Below are 20527 nucleotides of genomic sequence, written 5' to 3'. Positions count from 1 at the left end.
CATGGTTTATTATCCTTGTATTCCTGTCCCCCAGCACAGAGCTAAAAACAAAACATACTGATTAATACTCAAATGCCTAAAAGAATTCAAATAGATGGAGCTAGAATTTGTGATTTTCAAGTCTTGGTTTTTAAATTGAGAATCTTAGCTACTTCAGTAGATCTCTGTGGGCAATAAACCTAACTGCTTTTCATAGAAGAAAAAGTTACAAACTGTGTGTCACTATAAATATTGATATATTGCTATTTTATATTTACATCAATGTTTATATAAGGGGAACATGAAAATTGGAACACATCTTAAAGAAATTAATTCTTTATCTTACAATAAGATCAATCTTTAAAAAGACAATTTACATGATTTTACCTGAATTATTAAATCATAAAAGTCTTCTTAATCAAAATTCTCATTGTTCTCTTTTCCAATACAGAGTGAAGTTCAGAATTTATGGAAAGAAAATTTGATGATTCTGGAAGCTGCAAAAAAATACGGCTATGAAGTGGTTGACACATTCACTATAACCATGGGGCGATACAAAGAGTTTTTGCAGGGGACGTGCGGATGTCATTTTCATGAGGTATTTATGCTGGCTCTCTGATTTTTGTAGCTTTTGACTCTTTTAAATTTCTCATTATATCTTTAATTGCATTGTCAGTTTTATTTTGCATTAAAGAAACCATGTCCGGAGGAGATTAAACGATGTGTTCATCATCACTCCGCCAAAGCGTGTAGCAGGCCCAACTCGAGGTCCTACCAAATGAAGTGTGTTAGAATAATTACTGTTTATGGAGACACCTGAAAACCAGAATCACTGGTCAACACAGGCAGGAAGATGGGAACCTGGAGAGCACTTGTCTTTTCTAATAGATTCCAAGCCTTCCCATCAGAAATTGTATCCAAAGAAGGTGGCAAATGTCTTAGTGGAGCTTGAAAATCAAGGCTTCCTCCACTGGTTTATCCGATGCATTAACCAGAGGGCCTGTGGTGTTTGTTTTTTTGTTTTCCGTTCTTAGGTTTGGTTTTTTGTTTTGTTGTTGTTGTTGTTGTTGTTTTTGGCTGCACTGCGTGGCTTATGGGATCTTAGTTCCCAGACCAGGGATCGAACCTGGCCCCGGCCCAATTCTAACCACTGGACCACCAGGGAATTCCTGGAAGGCCTGTGTTTTGAATAGTTTTTCCTTCCTAATGGTGGAAATGATTTTATTTGTAGCCAGTAATTAAATAGTCTTAGCTGAGAAGGTGATAGCAGCAAATTTTTTTTTTCCTTCCCCCGGCCCTGCCCTTTCAAACTCTGTGGATTATTTCCTCCCTACACTTGCATAAAATCTTGGTAAGTCCCAATATTTTAAAGCCGCTTTCAGATAATAATAGGACTCCAATCACTTTCAGGCACAAGGAGACTCTCACTTCAGTACTAAAATTGCCCAGTCCTGTGTTATAACCACATGAAGGTATTTCCTTCCCCCAGCTCAGGCCTGCCTCAGTCTCAAAAGCCCAAAGTAAGAGAGAGGGTGCAGGAGTCTCCTTTCCTTTTTCCCCCATCGTGCTTTGCTACTCTTCTGCCATCCCTTTCTTCATTGCGTCAGGTTAGGGAGATGTTAAGGGCAACAAAAGTCTGACCTGAGTGGCATAAGCGTAACCCATCGATGTGCTTTCTGGGCATAACATGCTGGTTCTTTCTTTTGAAGGTGCTCTTGTGAACTTTCTTGAAGACACTCCCACCGAGCCCTCTGATAATAGCTTCTTTGACAGAGGCAGTGTCTCCCTTACAGCTGCATTCCTTCCTTGCCGCCTTGGCTTCCAACTGTCCATCCCTCTGTTGCGGGTCACCTTGCTTCTCCAGGCTTCCTCTTGGAAAATATTCAGCATAGCACCAGGCTCGCTCTACTTAGTTGTCCACATTTGGTCCACAAGAAACACCCATGCATCCTTGCTCTGCTGTTGCTAGAAATAAAGTGAGCTCCCAGTGCAGCCCTGTCTCTTTTTTCTCTTTCTCTCTCTAGCTCTCACTCTCACTCTTGCTCTCTCACGCTCTCTGCCACCTTAAAGCTGATCTATAGCCATGGTGTCTCATACCAGTTCTAACGCTTCCAGTCCCCAAAGGACACAGCTGAAACCGCGATGGAGATTGTCTCGTTTGACCGTCCTGTCAGATACTGATCCAGTTGTTCTTTCTGGTGTGGCCCCCTTTGTAAACCAGAGTGCAGTCATGAGTGGGTTGACTAGTGAGGTGACAACTAGAGGTTTCTTCTGATCCTGTTTTTCAGCCCTAAGATGACTGTCAGAATCCATCTCGATCCTCAGATGTTTATGAATGTCCAAAAGTTATTGACACTGCATTGGTTCTTCTGTATGTTCTGCGAGTGAATTCATGTTATATTTTTGTGTGGCAATGGAACTACGTCTCAGAGAAGCGAGAGCCTCCACCAACAGCTGAGGGCATGGCATTTTAGCAACTTGAAGCTTGGCCATGCCGTTGCAGATCAGATTTTTAAGCCGTAGGATACTGTGTGTCTACTTACTTCTTCCATAAGAAAATATTCTTCCAATGCCTTTCCTATTTGCAAAAGGTCAAGGCTTAGAAATATACAAGGGCAGGTAGCTTGAAAGAGGAAGAAACTGAACTTGCAGCTGAGCCAGCCTAGTATCACCATAAACATTTTGGCTGTAAAAGCAAGCCAAAGGTTGCCAAACCCACAGAAAATGGGGGCTTTGAAAGACAACATACATATGACAACATACAGAGGTTTTTTGCCTCTTTTAGAAAAGGTGTACTTACTTACTTTTACATAATGTGTCTCCAGTTAGTATTTGGAGCGGGTGCCTGTTTTTCTTTTTTCAGCTTTAGTGCTCTGGAAGTCTAAAAAAGAGAAGTCCTCTACAGATTTCCCACATGGCTCCAATTAAGAACAAAATATGTGGGAATTCCCTGGCCGTCCAGTGGTTAGGATTCCTCGCTCTCACTGCTGAGGGCCCGGGTTCGATCCCTGGTCAGGGAACTAAACTCCCACAAGCCACACAGTGCGGCTAAAACAAAATAAAAAATAAAAACAGAAGATGCCCTTCCCACATGATTGTCGCAGGATCAACCAGTTGACAGTAAGAGTCATGGAATTTGAGAACTACAGTAAAGACTCTTTGAACCATCAGAACTAGAATACTGGCTTATAATTATTACTAATAAAAACCATCCTTAATTTCCATAATCATGATTTAAGCACGTCAGGTAAAATTACTTCGCTTATTTGATTTTATAATTTTTGTGTGCAATTATTATACACAAATTGTGTTTTATTAAACCCTATTTCTAATGTGTGCCACCTTGATGGCAAGCTATACAGGTATTGCCCAGATTATCTCTGTTGATTCTCGAGCAGTGTTATCCATTTTGATGTTTTCATGTTGGAGCTGAAATACTTCTGGAAGCATTCGCCTTTCCAGTTACAACATGGAACTGATAAGATCATCTTTCTCAACTGACTCCCTTTATCACAAAGTCTCTAAACCCATTCATCACTTGGGCATAATTGTTGCTTAACTCTTGAACAATTTGTACCACTTGTACCTCAGGAAGTTTCCAGTGCTGACACGGATGTTTTATAATCTTTCTAAACCATCACCCAACATCTTGAGTCACTGTTAGCTTATTATAAACAATCAAGAAAATCGAAAGCTTTTTGCAAAGGATGATTTGATGATGAATGTGGCAAGCCAAGAAAACGTAGATTACTCGTCTCATACAAAACATTAAAGGCAGAAATTCATTAATAACAACCATTTCTTCCTCTGTGCTGGACTCAGGAGCTGGGAAAGGAATTTGTCGTATAGTAAAAGCAAGCATTAAGATCTACTGTATTAGAACAATAAGATTTTGGGTTTGGGAGCCTTATATCTTCTGGTGTTCAATTAAACCATTCCCACTATAGATTCATAGATACCTGAGAAGGATTGCTGTAATCATCACAGTAAGATCTTGATGTGTTCTCTTTGATTTGTGGTGAGAATTCTATCCTAGACATAACAAACCTGCTCCAGTGGGCTCTTGCTGCCATAGGTGAGATTAAAGGTCTTGGGGTGTCTCTTTCATCTGTCAAGTCACCAAGAGAGGATATGTTGCCACCATGAATCTATAAACAATTTCCTAACTGGTATGCATCAATTTCGACTAAAATGTTCCTGCTGATTAGAAAAGCAGGTGTTTCTCTTCATGGATAGAAGTGGAATTTGTTTTCCCAGTGTTTATACAGGACAACAAACAGGATCCAGGTAGCTGTCGCCCAAGAGTGGTTTTGGATGGTGCCTTTAGTTATGTGGCAAACATCTACTGTGAGTGAGCTAAAACCTGGAAAGGATACAAACATATTACCAGCCCAAACCTGGCTGCAGAAGGGGCAAACCCACAACCAATTGTTATGCACAAACTTTCTATGATGTCTCTGTTTTCTGGCAGATGTCGCTCTAGCTTTTGACTCAGTCAAAAACAAAACAAAACAAAGCAAAACACAGAAACCCTCCGGCATCACCGCCCAGCTCTAATATCCACAGGTTTCCTTTGATTCTTGCACCTTGGAAAGAAGAGGTTTTCAGTTCTTTGCCAGAGATGATTTCCTGTTATTATTTAATCTTAATTAAATTAACAAAAGCTTATCTGGCCTAGAAATGTTTTCCTTCTGTATTGTGGACCTAAAGGTTTTCTCTTTTTCCTTCAAACTTTCAAAGTTTATTATGAACACAGTTGAAGAAAAAAGCCTTTAAATTCATCTCTCTAAAAAACTGAAATATTGACTTTTCAAGAAAAAATAACTGATTCAAGTATAGTCATCTTACATAGCAGATCCCAGAATTTAACTATCAGCATGGCTATTTTTAATAAGTTAGTAATAGAAATCTAATTCAACAAATTTTTGAGTGTCTGTGTAGGCATTGTACTAACTGCTGTCAAATGAAGTAGTAAACATTTTGTAGAATTCCTGTAAGCGTCTCAAACTCAACATGTTTCCAAATTGAGAATTAATATTCCCTTTATGCTCTCTTGTTCTCTCGTATTCCTGAATTCACTCTCTTGCACTGTCATTTACAAGCTAGGGTCATCCTTGACTCCTCCTTATGTTTCTTCAGCCCCCTAGCAACTTCCAACCAGCTAGTTACCAAATCCTGTTTACCTCGTAAATATTCTTCCAAGTCTTTCCCCTATACTCTGTTCCAATTGCCTCGACCACATTTATTCTTTTACTTAATTGTCCAATATTTATCTTTTGAGTCCAGTTCTTGAGCTAAACAGCAGTAATGCAAAAATAAATAAGATATATTTTCTACCTTTAACACATTGTAGTCAGAGAGTCAGGCATAAAAATCCATACTATGAAACAATACGTTAAAGAGATATAATAAGGTATTATAATAATACCAAGAAGGGGCACCTAATCCAATCTGAGGATTGAGTGAACCTCTCCTTGAAAACTACCCACGTTTATTATTAAAGGATGAGTTGGTCCTAGTCAAGTAGTAAGGTAATAGCAGAAGGAACCATTCCAACCCCTAAGACAATGTGAACCAAAGTAGCTTTGAAATAACCTGATGTTCTCAGGAAATCACAAGCAATTCTATATATTGTAGAACATCAATTATAAAAGGGGACTGGGAAAAGTCGGCTAGGGCCAGATCATGGTAAGAGCTTAGACTTTATCCTCTAAGTGATGGAGAGTCAGTGAAAGGTTTTGGAGAGAAGTGAGATGAGCGCATCTTTGTTTCAAATAGGTTATGTCTGAGAACCATGAGGAGGGAAGATTTGAAAAGGACTCAGCCAGGGAGAGAAGTTAGGAGACTTTTTCAGAAGTCAGGTGAGAGATGATAAAGGCTCACCCAAACCTGGACAGAGACAGCAATCATAAGAGAGAAGCAGACGAATAGAAGCCCTATTAAATATGTATCTGTAGATCTTATGAGTGGCATGAGGGTGTAGGAAGAATCAAAGATGATTCCTAACTTGGGTGACGGATTAGAGAACTGAGCCGGCAATTGAGACATGGAGTAACTGAGAAGCTCCAGGCTTAGGGAAAAGATGAATTCCGTTTTGAACATATTGTGTTTGAGATGCCTGTGGGACATCCAGGATGCCTGCCTGCATCCTAACAGGCAGTTGGAGATACACATCTGAAGCTTGAGGGACAGGGTGGGGCTGGAGATTAAAAAGTTGGAAGTCCTCAGAAGATAGGTAATAGTCGAAACGATGAAAATAGATCATCCAAAGAAAGTGAGAAGAGTAAGAAGAGTTGAGGAAGGAACCCTTGGAAACACCAATATTTAAGCCAAGTTGGGAGAAATAGGAGCATTTGCATTTAGAGAATAAACTGTTAGAGGAAAGCTCTAGTAGAGTGGGGTACCATGGAAAACCAAAAAGTGAAAATGTGTAAGGAGAGATTGAAACAGGGTTAATGTTGTCCAATGTAATAGATAACTCTATTAAGACAGGGATTTTTAAATAGTCATTGATTTTTGGCATTGATAAGGTCCTTTCTTACCATATTAATAGTAGTTTCAATAAAATATTGAGGGCAGGGAGCAAACTACAATAGAATGAAGAGGTATAAGAAGTCAGAAAAGGTAAAACCTTTCAACAAGTAACAATAAGAAAGAGGGGAAGATATTGGATTTAGAAGAGAAAGTGATCTAGGGGCAGTTTATAGGAGGAACAACTTTGGCATGTTTATGGGCAGAGGGGGAATAGTTAATACTAAGGGGTAGAGTGAGTATACAGGAGCGGGTAGGACTGGTAGAGGAAGGCTCCTGACAATGTGGGAGAGGACCAGGTCAAGGACACTGGTAAATAGTTGGTAGGATGCTGGTAAATGAACAAGATGAGATGGAAGGTCTTCTTCCCTGTCATTCATTTGCCCTAGACTATTAGAATATCTTCCTCTTGGAACCTTCACTTTGAACTACTTGAGTTTATCTTTCCTGCCCCCACCAGGTGTAATGTTTCTACACTGCAAATGGAATGGTGTCACCTGAAATCTTTCAATGGCTCTGTAACTAAAGAAGAGTCACAGAAGCTTTCACTACCTACCATTCCCACACCCCGTTTTTTGGAAGATAATTCTAAACCGTCCTTTCTGTGTAAAATAATTCATGTTCATTCCATTTGCAAGTGAATTCTAGCCTTTTCTAGTGGCCGATTAGATTCAACATCGGTGCCTGGTGAGAATGAACTCATTAGCCATAATGGAGCCCAACCTTTCCTGAGATGGATTGGTACAAAATCCTCTTCCAAAGGGACCATCCTCTGTGGAATGGTGGATACCCAATAACATCAGGGTATCTCTCTTAAGAAGGACAGTTATAATGGAGGATGAACAAAGAAAAGTGTCAGTCAGTCTACGTTGCACTGGTACTATATCCCCAGGAGGCAGCTATCCAGCCCAACCTCTGCACTACTGGAACATGGAATGTCAGTATGCCTTAGAAAGAGATGCTGACACATCACTATTTTATCTCATATTCTGTGCAATGAACGCTCATTGCTGGAGGTTTCACTACCAACCTTTAAGTGCCAAGCTGAGATGGACTTTGAACTGCTTTGATTAGCATTTTTCCTACTTTAGGTTTTAGCGTTCTAGCCTGGTGAAAACAGGATCTGCAGTTTGGGAAATACTGTATGCCCTTCCACTTTAAGATTCTTAAATAGTATTAGTATATTAAATGATCCCAAAAGCCCTTACAGCAAAGAAACAGTTTAGCTTAGTTTGACCCAGTTTTTCCCAAAATGTTGGCCACAGAACCACTTTTCTTTTTTTAATAACAGCTATTAACACCTCAGTAAACACACTTTGGGAAAACTAGCATAGACAATAAGGTCTAAAATCACGTTTGGAGTACAGATTAAATGTGGCAGATTGACCACAAGCATTTATCTTCTCTTCCACTTGAAACTCCACGAAAAAGACTTTAAAGACATAAATCTTCACCACCACCACCACCCAAAAAAAAAGACAGAATAAGAAATACAACAGACAGAATTCATTTGAAGAAGTTTGACTTAGCCCGCAAAGGAATTTACAATGTAAAGTGCCTAACAAGGACCTACTGTATAGCACAGGGAACTATACTCAATATCTTATAATAACCTATAATGTAAAAGAATCTAAAAAAGAATAGATAGATAGATATATGCACAACTGAATCACTTTGCTGTACACCTGAAACTAGCACAACACTGTAAATCAACTATATTTCAATAAAAACTAAAAAATATATTAAAAATTGGTTCCTAGCTTTAAAGAATAAAAGTTCATATTTTCCCTAAAAAAATAAAGTGCTTAGAGAGGAGAAACACCAATTATAGGAGGGGCACCCTTGACCCACGGATCGTCTGAATGGCTCAGACCTGAAGGAGCCACGTGCTGAGGAAGGCAGGGCTACAGCACACGTCAGAAAACAATTGGTTAAAAGTCTGTGTGCAAAACTGGGGGACCCTGAGTCCCTTACCCCAACCCATGCAGTCAAGAACCTACAACCATACATATGATTTCTTTTAAAGTTGAACAGCAGAGAGTCTAGACTCAGAAACACAGGGAAAGCAAAGAGCAAACTAATCTAGAAGCTAAAATCAGAAAGCCAAAAGTGAAATTGGCTGCTGAAAAGTAGAGCCCCCAAACTTCTCCCCAAGCCCCCTACATACCAGCAGTCAGTCAGTCATGTGCCATCTCAGACAGGATGCTGGAGAGCTCTTCTGACAAGAAATGCAATGGCCTAGTAGATCTCTTTTAAAAAGGCCAGGATAGTGCTGGGCAGATTCCTACAGTGATTCCAGCACTGAGAAATGTTGGTCCACACAAATTGTTTTCTAAATAACATTTTAGTGCCATATATATATATATATATATATATTTTGGCCGCTCTGTGCAGCTGCAGGATCTCAGTACCCCTACCAGGGATTGAACCTGTACCATGGCAGTGAAAACTCAGAATCCTAACCACTAGGCCACCAGGGAACTCCCAATAGTGCCATATTCTTAAATATAAATTCTAAGTTCAGGAGAGATGGATGGAAACAAACACCTGTGAGTTAAGATCAAAATAGATTCCAAGACAAAACATGTCCATCTAAATAGAGCAGGGAAGTAACGTAGCTTGAAATCGATTAGACTAACAAAGGTTATTCAAATAGTATCAAGAATCCAGTTACATGAATACTCACCCACTTAGGAAACTGAGTTTAAGACAGGGAGTTAGTCTCTGGGGAGCTGCGTAGAAGTGTAAGATAGAACCAACAGTTTAACGTGAAATAGGTAAACTACTGATCTGTAATTCCCGCTAATGAATATTCCCACTTCAGAGCAGAATTTGTTCCCAAAGTCAGGAACTGAGCTCTGACTGGGGACAGGAATGAAAAAGCCTCAGTTGTCAGGTAAAAAGTGTTGAAGATTTGGAGGTAGGATGGGAGACAGAGACATTGCATATCTGGAAACACCAAAAAACAAAATGAAAAAAAAAATCCTCATTCCTAAAGAAAACTTTAGTCTTGTCCTCTAATCCTCAGCATCTTTGACCCATTCAGAAGTTGGACTCCCTTCACTCAAACCATAGCTTGTTTCATGTGGCCATAGTTAAATATTGGGGGTGGGGGGGGTAGATGAAAGAATTCCTTATTATCTGTAAAAATTGCGTGATTTCCTGAAATGAAATTATAAGGACTGGCTTCTAGCTATTGTTTGTCACTTTATTTTTATTCTATTTCTGTGAATTCTTAAACTAATTTTGCAGCTGGTCATAACTTTTGTGACTGGATCTTGGATTGAATACAGAATGACAATACCAAATAAAAAGTACTTCAATAGTATACATTCATCTTAAAAGATTGTGTTAGCAGGTTTTGCCTGGTCAAGCTCATGTTTTCTAACCTTAAAAATCCATTACCCTCATTCCTCAGACCCTACCCATGATTGTGAAACACATTTGTAATGAGAGCATTCCCCCCTAATCTGGTCTAGAGATTTTGGAACACTGGCACCACTGAAAATTGTTTTCTGTTTTGTTCTGTGGATCTGGAACCACATCAGAAGTTCCTTGGGTGTTATTCAAGTCAAGATCAGTTTTAGAAAAGGTATTTGCTTGTAATCTGCCTGACACTTTTCCAATTCACCAAGCTTTCCCTCTTTATATTGGCTTTTTGAAAATTCATAGTAGACCAGACACTATAAAACTCTTTGAGGAAAACACAGGAAGAACACTCTTTGACATAAATCACAGCAAGATCTTTTTTGACCCACCTCCTAGAGTAATAGAAATAAAAACAAAAATAAACAAATGGGACCTAGTGAAACTTAAAAGCTTTTTCACAGCAAAGGAAACTATTAACAAGACGAAAAGACAACACTCAGAATGGGAGAAAATATTTGCAAACGAATCAACGGACAAAGGATTAATCTCCAAAATATATAAACAGCTCATGCAGCTCAATATTAAAAAAACAAACAACCCAGTCAAAAAATGGCCAGAAGATCTAAATAGACATTTCTCCAAAGAAGACATACAGATGGCCAAGAAGTACATGAAAAGCTTCTCAACACCACTAATTATTAGAGAAATGCAAATCAAAACTACAGTGAGGTATTCCCTCACACCGGTTAGAATGGGCATCATCAGAAAATCTACAAACAACAAATGCTGGAGAGGATGTGTAGAAAATGGAACCCTCTTGCACTGTTGGTGGGAATGTAGATTGAGGGTGGGGAGGTGGTGGTGTGATGAATTGGGAGATTGGGATTGACATATATACACTAATATGTATAACTAGATAGATAACTAATAAGAAGCTGCTGTATAAAAAAAAATTTAATTTAAAAAATATGATACAGCCACTATGGAGAACAGTATGGAGGTTCCTTAAAAAACTAAAAATAGAATTACCACATGATCCAGCAATCCCACTACTGGGAATACACCCAGAGAAAACCATAGTTCAAAAAGACACATGCACCCCAATGTTCATTGCAGCACTATTTACAATAGCCAGGACATGGAAGCAACCTAAATGCCCATTGACAGATGAATGGATAAAGAAGATGTGGTACCTATATACAATGCAATATTACTCAGCCATAAAAAGGAACGAAATTGGGTCATTTGTAGAGACGTGGATGGATCTAGGGACTGTCATACAGAGTGTAGTAAGCCAGAAAGAGAAAAACAAATATCGTATATTCACGCATGTATGTGGAATCTAGAAAAATGGTACAGATGAACCGGTTTGCAGGGCAGAAATAGAGACACAGATGTAGAGAACAAACGTATGGACACAAAGGGGGCAAAGCAGCGGGGGCGGGGGGGTGGTGGTGGGATGAATTGGGAGATTGGGACTGACATGTATACACTAATAAGTATAAAATAGATAACTAATAAGAACCTGCTGTATAAAAATAAATTAAATTTTTAAAAAAGGAAATTCATAGTTATTTTAGATGCAGCAATTAATTGACATGGTAACACATTCATTCTGATGACTATTTATGTGAAATCAATTTTGAGTGTTGAAGTTACATGAATTTAATAGTAAAAGTTGCCATGTACTTTTGTCCTGTAATTTATAACACTTTTTCATTTGTTTGGGAAGTCTTACAATAGCCATTGACCCAAACCAGTCAAGTTGAATTATGGGCATTTGTATGCCTTCTAAAATGTCTGTGTGCCCAAGTCCTTAATTATATAGAGATGTGGAAAGATATACGACCATAAAGTGGGAGACTTCTTAGCATATAAGAAGCCTAAGAGAAAGCAAAAGTTACTTCTACACACCAAAGCACAGATTTTTTGTTGGACTGAGTCACAGAAAAATGTGATCATCTACATAACCTATAATATCTTATCCCCATTGCAGCCCTTGATTCCAGCTCCAAAATTACTCTCCAAGTTTCCATAGATACTATAATAAAAATCTATTACTGTTTTGAAACACTATAATCCTTACTTAAAAGTCTATTCCTATTTGTAACTTAATCTAAATTTGAACATTGCTGTGAGAAAAAAAAAATTTTTATTATTACACTTATACTTGTGATTAGGGAACAATGCTGACCTAACAGGTTATCACACTTTATGGAGACCAATTGTCCTTCACTCTCTCTTCCTAATTTTAAGTATAATTTGACACAGCAAAGTCACAAAAAGAAAATAATGACAACAAAACTAAAGACAAGGAGTTACTTTGGATTATTTTAAAGTTGCAAAAAAAGAACAATAAAACTCCAACTAACACTCAGGTTTCAAGTAATGTAAACATTTCCCCAATCACATGGGTATGTGTTATTAACCATATGTAGTAGTTCCTTTTTCCTCTAGGTAGATGCGTCTCTTTCTCAGTTGTTGAGTCGGATGCACCCAGATTTAGAGAAGCTTTTGGAAGCGTCAAGACGTTAGTATTTGTCTCTGATTGAGGTGACCACCGTCCACAAACATCTAGAGTCCTTTGTCTCTGGTTCAAGACCTAAATCTTTCACCATTTTCTAATAGCTCATTTTTGTTGTTTACTACTATTATGCCCCAGAGATAAACCTAACATTTGTATTGCTAACACCTCTCTTTCAAAGCCACATTCCAGTCGCCACTGTAGTTGGAATTTAGTAACCCCAAATGGTCCTCTGATTTTGGAAGGACTCACATGGGCACATTTCTACACATGAGATCAAAGAAAAGAAACAGTTCGCTCTTTACTGTACAGGTATCAAACATCCTTCACTTGCATAACATTTCCAAGACTTAAAAATGTAGCTAATTCCTCTTCCTCCACTTTAGAGTCAGTAAGAGTAGGTAAAGTACAGTAATATTTTGAAACTCAGAGCAGTTTGACGGCAATATCAGACACCAAATTTTACAAATAAGTTCAAAGAAATAATAGCTGTGTGAGCAAGTTATCATGGCCACCATAAATTAGCACTGTCTCCTTAATATACTTACTAAGGAACTATTCATTACACGGAAACAACATGGTGCCTGACCTTGGGGATCTAGTCTCAGACAATGTCTTTGAAGTCATTTCATTCTTGTTCTTACTTCAAGTGTCTTAGACATGTGTCTTTATATAGTCCCCTTGAGGGTAGGGACCATATCTGAATTACTCCATGTGTTTCCTAACACAGAGAAGTCTGAAGATTGAAAGATGGATATTATATGGCAAAAATAAATCATAAATTTTAATTTTGTAAGATACAGCATCACTTTGTTTCTCTTCTGCTTTTCTATTATAAAAGGATTACATGAATTCTTGCTAATGCTAAACATTTTTAAATAAGTATATACAATAAAAACAAAAATACTTTTGTTTTTACACTACACACACCCCCTCAATTTTCACTCCCTTCTTCATTGGAGACCCTATTAGCAGTTCGGCACTTAGCTCTATTTTAAACACACACTCTTGATTTTAATCCCGTGTAATTAAAACTATTGGGCTGGGCTTCCCTGGTGGCGCAGTGGTTGGGAGTCCGCCTGCCGATGCGGGGGGCCCGGGTTCGTGCCCCGGTCCGGGAGGGTCCCGCATGCCGCGGAGCGGCTGGGCGCGTGAGCCGTGGCCTCTGGGCCTGCGCATCCGGAGCCTGTGCTCTGCAGCGGGAGAGGCCGCGGCAGTGGGAGGCTCGCGTACCGCAAAAAAAAAAAAACCAACAACTATTAGGCTGTCAACATTTATGGTCACTGGATTTATATGACATTGGGTGCTATTTAGAACTACCTTATTTCTCTATGAAAATTTTTAGGGAACGGGCAGTTTATAAAATACATTTTAACCTGCAGTGTGAAAATTTCTGTTTTTTTCTATCTCAGTATTGAATTCTTATACTTGCTTATACAGACAACAAATTGAGTCCATGGTAGGTTGATGGTAGACCCAAGTCCTGTTGATGAATGAATATCTGGTATTGAAAGTATCCTCTCATCACTGCTTTTTTTTCTTTCCAAATGGTCTTGGCTATTTTCCTACATTTATTCTTTAAGATCTGTTTTAGAATTCCTTTGTCACATACCCCCAAATCCTGCTGTGATTAAAATTGGAATAGCTCTTTAATTAACTTGGGACGATTTGACATGTTATGTCTTTCCATTTATTCATGTTTTCTTTTATGACTCATTAAATTTTTGACACATTCTTCACCTGTGTCCTATAGATTATCATTGAACTTGATGAAGTTGTTTTAATATTGTAATGAAATCTTTTCTCTAATATATTTCTTATTAATTATTGATAGAATACAGAAAGCTATATAATTTTTAAATATTAACTTTAAAATATCTCCTTATTTTACTGTAGATTTCTTTGAGTTTTCAGGGCAAACAATCATATAGCTACAAATAATTCTTTGGTAATTTCCTATGACAAAGTATTTCATAATATTGAAGCTTAACATTCCTGAAATAAATTGTATGTGCTACTAATACAGCCCATAATACTGCTAGATTTTTTAAATGCTCCTAGATTCCATTTACAATAACATTTTGGGAGGATTTTTTATGTCTGTGTTTTGACAAATCAAAATTGAAATCATTCTTTCTCTGTAGATTCGTCAGCTTTTAGGATTCATCAGGGTGATACTGGCTTAACAAAGGAATCGGGAAACTCATTATCTTTGATTATTTCCTGAAAAATAGTTTTCAAAGGAAACCAACTGACTTAGGTATTGTTGGGCCAATCCCTGGCGTGGCTGTGTAGGGGTCAATCTCATATAGCATAATAGAAGTTTTCCCTGTAGGAGGCATTAGGCTGGTCCTCAGAAGCTGGTGGAGACGCCATCATTCCATCTTCCTTTCTCAGAGATCATCTTAGTGATTTAAAAATAGAAGTATATCATCAACCTTCCCACTGTGATCTAGCAAAATACTGACACTACTCCCAAGTGGAAGCTACATGCTTCAGCAAATACACTGGAAATAGGTATTTTTTGTATATCCCTTTTATGAGTCACTTTCAAGATTACTGTAAGCATTTAAACTAGCATTATCCAACACTGGTAATGCAATATTAAGTGCAACCCTGAAATCACACAAAACATTAAAATTTTTAAGGAATATGACCTTTTTGCATTGGGATGAACCTTTTTATATTTTTCATGTAATTAGCATGCAGATCATCAGGCAATTGAAAAAGCCAGAACTTAAGATAACATTATATAAACAAAATTAACCTTATTTTGGCTTCAGAACATTGGAATAATATTTTTTCAGGGTTGACTGTAATATTTATGCTTCAGTGTTTCCTTAAGTAAACTTCCTTAAGAATGTTCACTTATCTTGCTATAGGTGAATACAAACCTCCTCCAAAATGGACAAAACCTTCAGGAAAACATTGGTGCACCTCCCCAGCCTATCATATTTAAAGTTATTGTACAACCAAACAGACGTAGAAGGAGCGGTGCATAATAGAAACTCACAACGTCGGGACCTGGAATATTAATCAGTGGTTAACTGCAGACTGAGCTGTAAATTACGATCCATAGGGATTCCTCACCACAATCTGCTGATTTCACTGAACTTCTTAAGAGTTACTTCATCTGAGGGCCTGATCATGAAAAGCCAAACCTCCCATAGTTACAAAAAAACAATTCATTTATTTGGGGTTAGCAGGGTATATTGTCTTTAAAAGGCATTCCTGTTATATTTGTCTTCAAAATGGGAATAGCTTCAATGTTTTTACGATTACAGAGTAATGCACATTCATTGCAGTAAAATTAAAAAGTCAAGACCAAAAATTTACGAAGAATACATTTTAAATTGCCTATAATTCGTCCACCTAAAGATCACTGCTCTTAACCTTTCGGGGTAGACTGTTATAGAATTTCTATTCAAACAACTCTTCTAAAATGGTTCCCTCTAACTTACAACATAACTAAAAATACCTACCTTCGAAATAGATCGCATGCTACTTTTTTCAAATATTCTATATTGTTGGAACTGTTTTCATCGCATTCTTTTATATGGGATCAAAAAATATGTACCTAAATCATTACATAGCCCTCAAAAGAATTTTAAAAATCCATATGTGCTAGTGTTGCTTTCATTAGTCATCAGTAATAAATAATGTGTCCATAGTGACTGAAAATGTCTTACAGTTGCATTAATTTGATGAAATTAAAGATTTGCTATTCATTTGTAAACACACCCAAAAAATTTTTGCCAGTATTTTCTCTTTTCCCTACTTCTCAGCCCTCCCCTCCCCCAGTCTCTCTGGGTCCCCACCTCGTTTTCTCTGACTTTTGTTGCTAACTCCCTGAGATATATTAGCCCAGTGATTAAAGCTGACAATTATAGGATTTCACCAGAGCAAAGTTTTACATACTGTACAAATAGACAATAAATATGGCCTCTTTGTTTTCATGTGTGTGTGTTAATATTCATAAAATGTCCATGAAGAGAATCCCGAAGAAACTATAATATATGTTGCTTCTGGGGAGGCTGTTGAGTGATTGAAAGTGAGGAGAAGAGATGGGAAGGAAACTTTTTATTATATACTCTTTTATGCTTTATAAATGCTTATACTGCCTATTCAAAACAATTTTAAGGTAAAAATATACATATGTACAAACATTTATAAAGTTATTAGCTTAATAGAGCATAGGCTGCGCCTTCAGATTCCATGACTTACTAAGTGCCCAGAGAAATGAAACTACTAACTGTAACAGCATCAGCTTATGGATGTGCAATGCAAAACTATTTTCTCTTTTCTCTGCAAATAGTTGTAGCTATCATTCTATAAAAGGATGCCATGACAGGCTTAGAGTATCATGTTTGAATCAGTGACTCAGCGAAGGCATGTTAGTGTCCTCTGTATGTTAGCATCTGGCCTAAACACACACACACACACAGCAGTGAGGCAGAGACACTATCTGAGACTACTCCTTAGTTGCATTAAAGACAGCTGCCCTGAGGTAAGAAAAGGGGCAGAAATTCTAATTTCAACCTTGGTCCTTTTTGAAAGATAAGTTACATTGGTTCTTGGTCATGTCAATCATATTCATGTCCTTTGGGCAACATCTGTAACATCTATGTGCTAGAGATGTTTTTTTCAAGTTTGTGAGTTAATTATCCTGCTCTTTGCAGGTCTCAAATGTCCTTGCTTTTACCTCACTATTTTTTGTTTTTTGCTCTTTATTTGCAGGTAGTGAAATCAAAATTATCCAAAGAATATCACTTTCTTAAAATGAATCGATCAAGAAATCATATTGTGGGAAAATATTTCAGCAATCAAAGCAAAGTACAACAACGACAACAAGACTCTGTAACAAATGTTCAATCACCGTATCATGTCAGAGGTCCAGTTAATCAGGTTTGCTCTGAAATCCTTCTCAGCAGGATGTGTGCCAGTGAAAGAATTGTGCAGACTCTGCAGAAGGACTGAACTTGGAAGAGGATTCAAGTCACTCACCCGGACGATGGTTTGGTAGCCAGATCCTGTGCCTGATGTGTATTTTGGTTCCACCACCCATGCTGAGGCACACCGGCACACACAAACACACCAATGCACACGTAGCTAAAAAAGTCATACACTTCCTTTTTCTACAGCTTTATAAAGTTAGGATGTGCACATGGAAATCAGCTGGTTTCAAGATGAAAGACAGAACTAGAAAATGGTGACCTGAAGTATAATCATAAACTAGATCCACTGTGGCCTGGGTATTGCATTGTGATAATAAAGAGAAATATAGACATTTGAAACATGGGGGAAGAGATAATGCTCTTGAGTATCGCCTTATCATCTTTATCGTTACCTTAGTATTGGCAAGGGGAAAAAGGAATTACATTACACCTGCAAGTGGGGATTATGCTTGTGCCCTTTACCAGGAGAAAACATGGCTTTGATGAGGCTTTAGGCTTTGTGAATCCAATGCTTATGAAAACCGCTTCTTCCTAGATTTTTAACATCCTATAACTGAAAGGAAAAGAATAGTAATGCTCCTCCAGGGAATTCTAAGAGATTCTCTGAAAGCGATAGGAAGTGTAATATTTTACAGTTAAAACACCAATATATTTCTTTGCATTCTTTGTAGTTTTCATAAACATTCCCTCCTAGCCTGTCTGTGAACTTGGATGGGTAACTGCAGTCTAAGTTGATTAAATATGTAATTTTAAAGTGAGAAAATATAGTTCTTCTTGGGTTACTTTATTGTGTTTCATTGATGATATTACTTAAGAAAGCTTTTGTTTGCTGTTAGAACTCTATATAATTTAAGATTGCAATTATATTTTATGTAAATATTTTGCAAAGGATTAAGCATTCTCAAGTGCATAGGCATTTATTTCCAGAAAGCGTTTGTATATGTCCACAGATACTACTCTGTTACTAGTAACTGTATTTTGATTTTCCTGAGCAACTGTATCTAATCCAGATTTAGAAAAGACATAGAATTATTTTTTTATAAAACTGTGGCATACACGTAAAACATATCTAATCCTAGTACTGAGAACTTTCTCTTCTATACTTCAAGTTTAAGATAGTAAATTTTTTTATTGTACAAACGCTTTGTTGTGAGATAACATCTCACAGTTACAATGGCTCTTAAAGGATTATTTTCCTTTTGGGGAAAAAAGGCTGAGAGGGTTAATTCAGTATTTAGCTGAAATTACCAAATGTACGAATACCTCAATTTCATTACTATACAAAAACATAAAACTATTTTGATTGATCAGTTCCTTAGTATGAATATCCACCTCCTTTAAATACTCTATTTTTATATATATTTTTATATGAAAGTAAATATGAATTTATATTTAACAGTCTTAAATTATATCTAGGCACGAAAATCACTTGATATAAACAATACATACCTGCATATGACGATGATAAATTTTTTGAAAGAATGGTACAGAATTAACTTTTAAAATGAAAGATTTTCTAGTATCTGCAGCTATATGCAAGCATCATTTTTAGGTTTTCAATGGTTTTTTAATGATATAAAATGTTGCCAATTCATGTAGCTTCTTCATCCTGTTTTAATGTACAGTATTACATATTCTGTAACAGATTTATAGTCAGTGGATTTTTCTTGTAATTTACTGTCAACCTAACTGTAATACACTTCTGACTGAGGTTAGCTTTGCATTTACCTCTTCACCATGGCAATAATAATGGATTTTAGAAACAATTTAATAATACAATTAATAAATGTCTTACTAGTAATAGTCTGTGTTTAGAGAGTATATTTTTTTTCCTTTTTACTGGAGGTATACACCATATAGTCAGTGATCCCTTGGCAGAGATAGCATCCCATGGATTCAGCTACTAAAGTGTGGTTCAATAAGATGAGATATACTTCCTTCCAACCCTGATGTTCTCTAAATTTTGATCAAATGAACTCCCTGCTGTACAATGACCAAAGCTTTTGAACACAGTGCAGTGATGAGTTTTGTTTATAAGGCACTGAAATGCTACTAATCATTTTAGTTACTCCTTAATTGAATAAACTACATTTTATTTACCTTGGGGAAATAAGTGTGTGTGTGTTTGTGCACGTGTGTGTGTGTGTGCGCTTAACAAGTTCATAATTTGAATGAGAAAAAATAGAGTACGCATTTTCACATATCTTTCGATGTAAAGGTTAAAGGAAGTGAATTATTTTTGGTAAAAATTGATTAGTATCCAATCTAAACTAAACTAAAGAAAACATTTATAATATTAAAAGTCAAGAATAACTGCATAAGCATTTCCAAGCATCCCTGTTGACATTGTGTGTGTGTGTGTGTGCGCGCGCACACACACACGCATGCATTTAAAGGCACAGTACACTATTTGCCAGCCATCCAAGTAGGCAAAGAGGATCCCATAGGGACATATGAAAAAGAAGGTTCACCATCGGCTTTATACTTGGATCATTTAATCTTCTTTATGTAGTTCCCTCTGTTCTGCAGTCTTTGCTACAGAACGATTCCCAGAAGGCATTGGGAAAAAAAATCACTGATTCTTTAGAATTCTCTATGTATAGTATCATGTCATCTGCAAACAGTGACAGCTTTACTTCTTCACTTCTGATTTGGATTCCTTTTATCTCTTTTTCTTCTCTGATTGCTGTGGCTAAAACTTCTAAAACTATGGTGAATAATAGTGGTGAGACTGGGCAACCTTGTCTTGTTCCTGATCTTAGAGGAAATGCTTTCAGTTTTTCACCATTGAGAATGATGTTGACTGTGGGTTTATCATATATGGCCTTTATTACGTTGAGGTAGGTTCCCTCTATGCCTACTTTCTGGAGAGTTTTTATCATAAATGGGTGTTGAATTCTGTCGAAAGCTTTTTCTGCAACTATTGAGATTATCATATGGTTTTTATCCTTCAATTTGTTAATATGGTGTATCACGTTGATTGATTTTGGATATATTGAAGAATCCTTGCATTCCTGGGATAAACCCCACTTGATAATGGTGTATAATCCTTTTAATGTGCTGTTGGATTCTGTTTGCTAGTATTTTGTTGAGGATTTTTGCATCTATGTTCATCAGTGATATTGGCCTGTAGTTTTCTTTGTGACATCTTTGTCTGGTTTTGGTATCA

At 37.3% G+C, this 20527-nt stretch overlaps 1 protein-coding gene across 1 annotated transcript in view; it reads left to right on the top strand.

Moving 5' to 3' along the window:
- The window catches only part of CPED1 (cadherin like and PC-esterase domain containing 1), a 303302-nt gene extending 284143 nt beyond the window's left edge, over positions 1–19159 (top strand). Inside the window, exons 21-22 of the mRNA XM_082661907.1 lie at positions 431–577; positions 17141–19159. Of these exons, the coding sequence (XP_082518033.1) occupies positions 431–577; positions 17141–17380 (387 nt within the window). The 3' untranslated portion in view covers positions 17381–19159. The remainder of the gene's footprint in view (positions 1–430; positions 578–17140) is intronic.
- Positions 19160–20527: the final 1368 nt, after the last annotated feature.

Source organism: Grampus griseus, assembly GCF_964374135.1.
Source record: "Grampus griseus genome assembly, chromosome: 9".
Lineage (NCBI taxonomy): Eukaryota > Metazoa > Chordata > Mammalia > Artiodactyla > Delphinidae > Grampus > Grampus griseus.
Note: the sequence above shows the minus strand (reverse complement) of the source record. Positions and strands in the feature narration are given on the sequence as shown.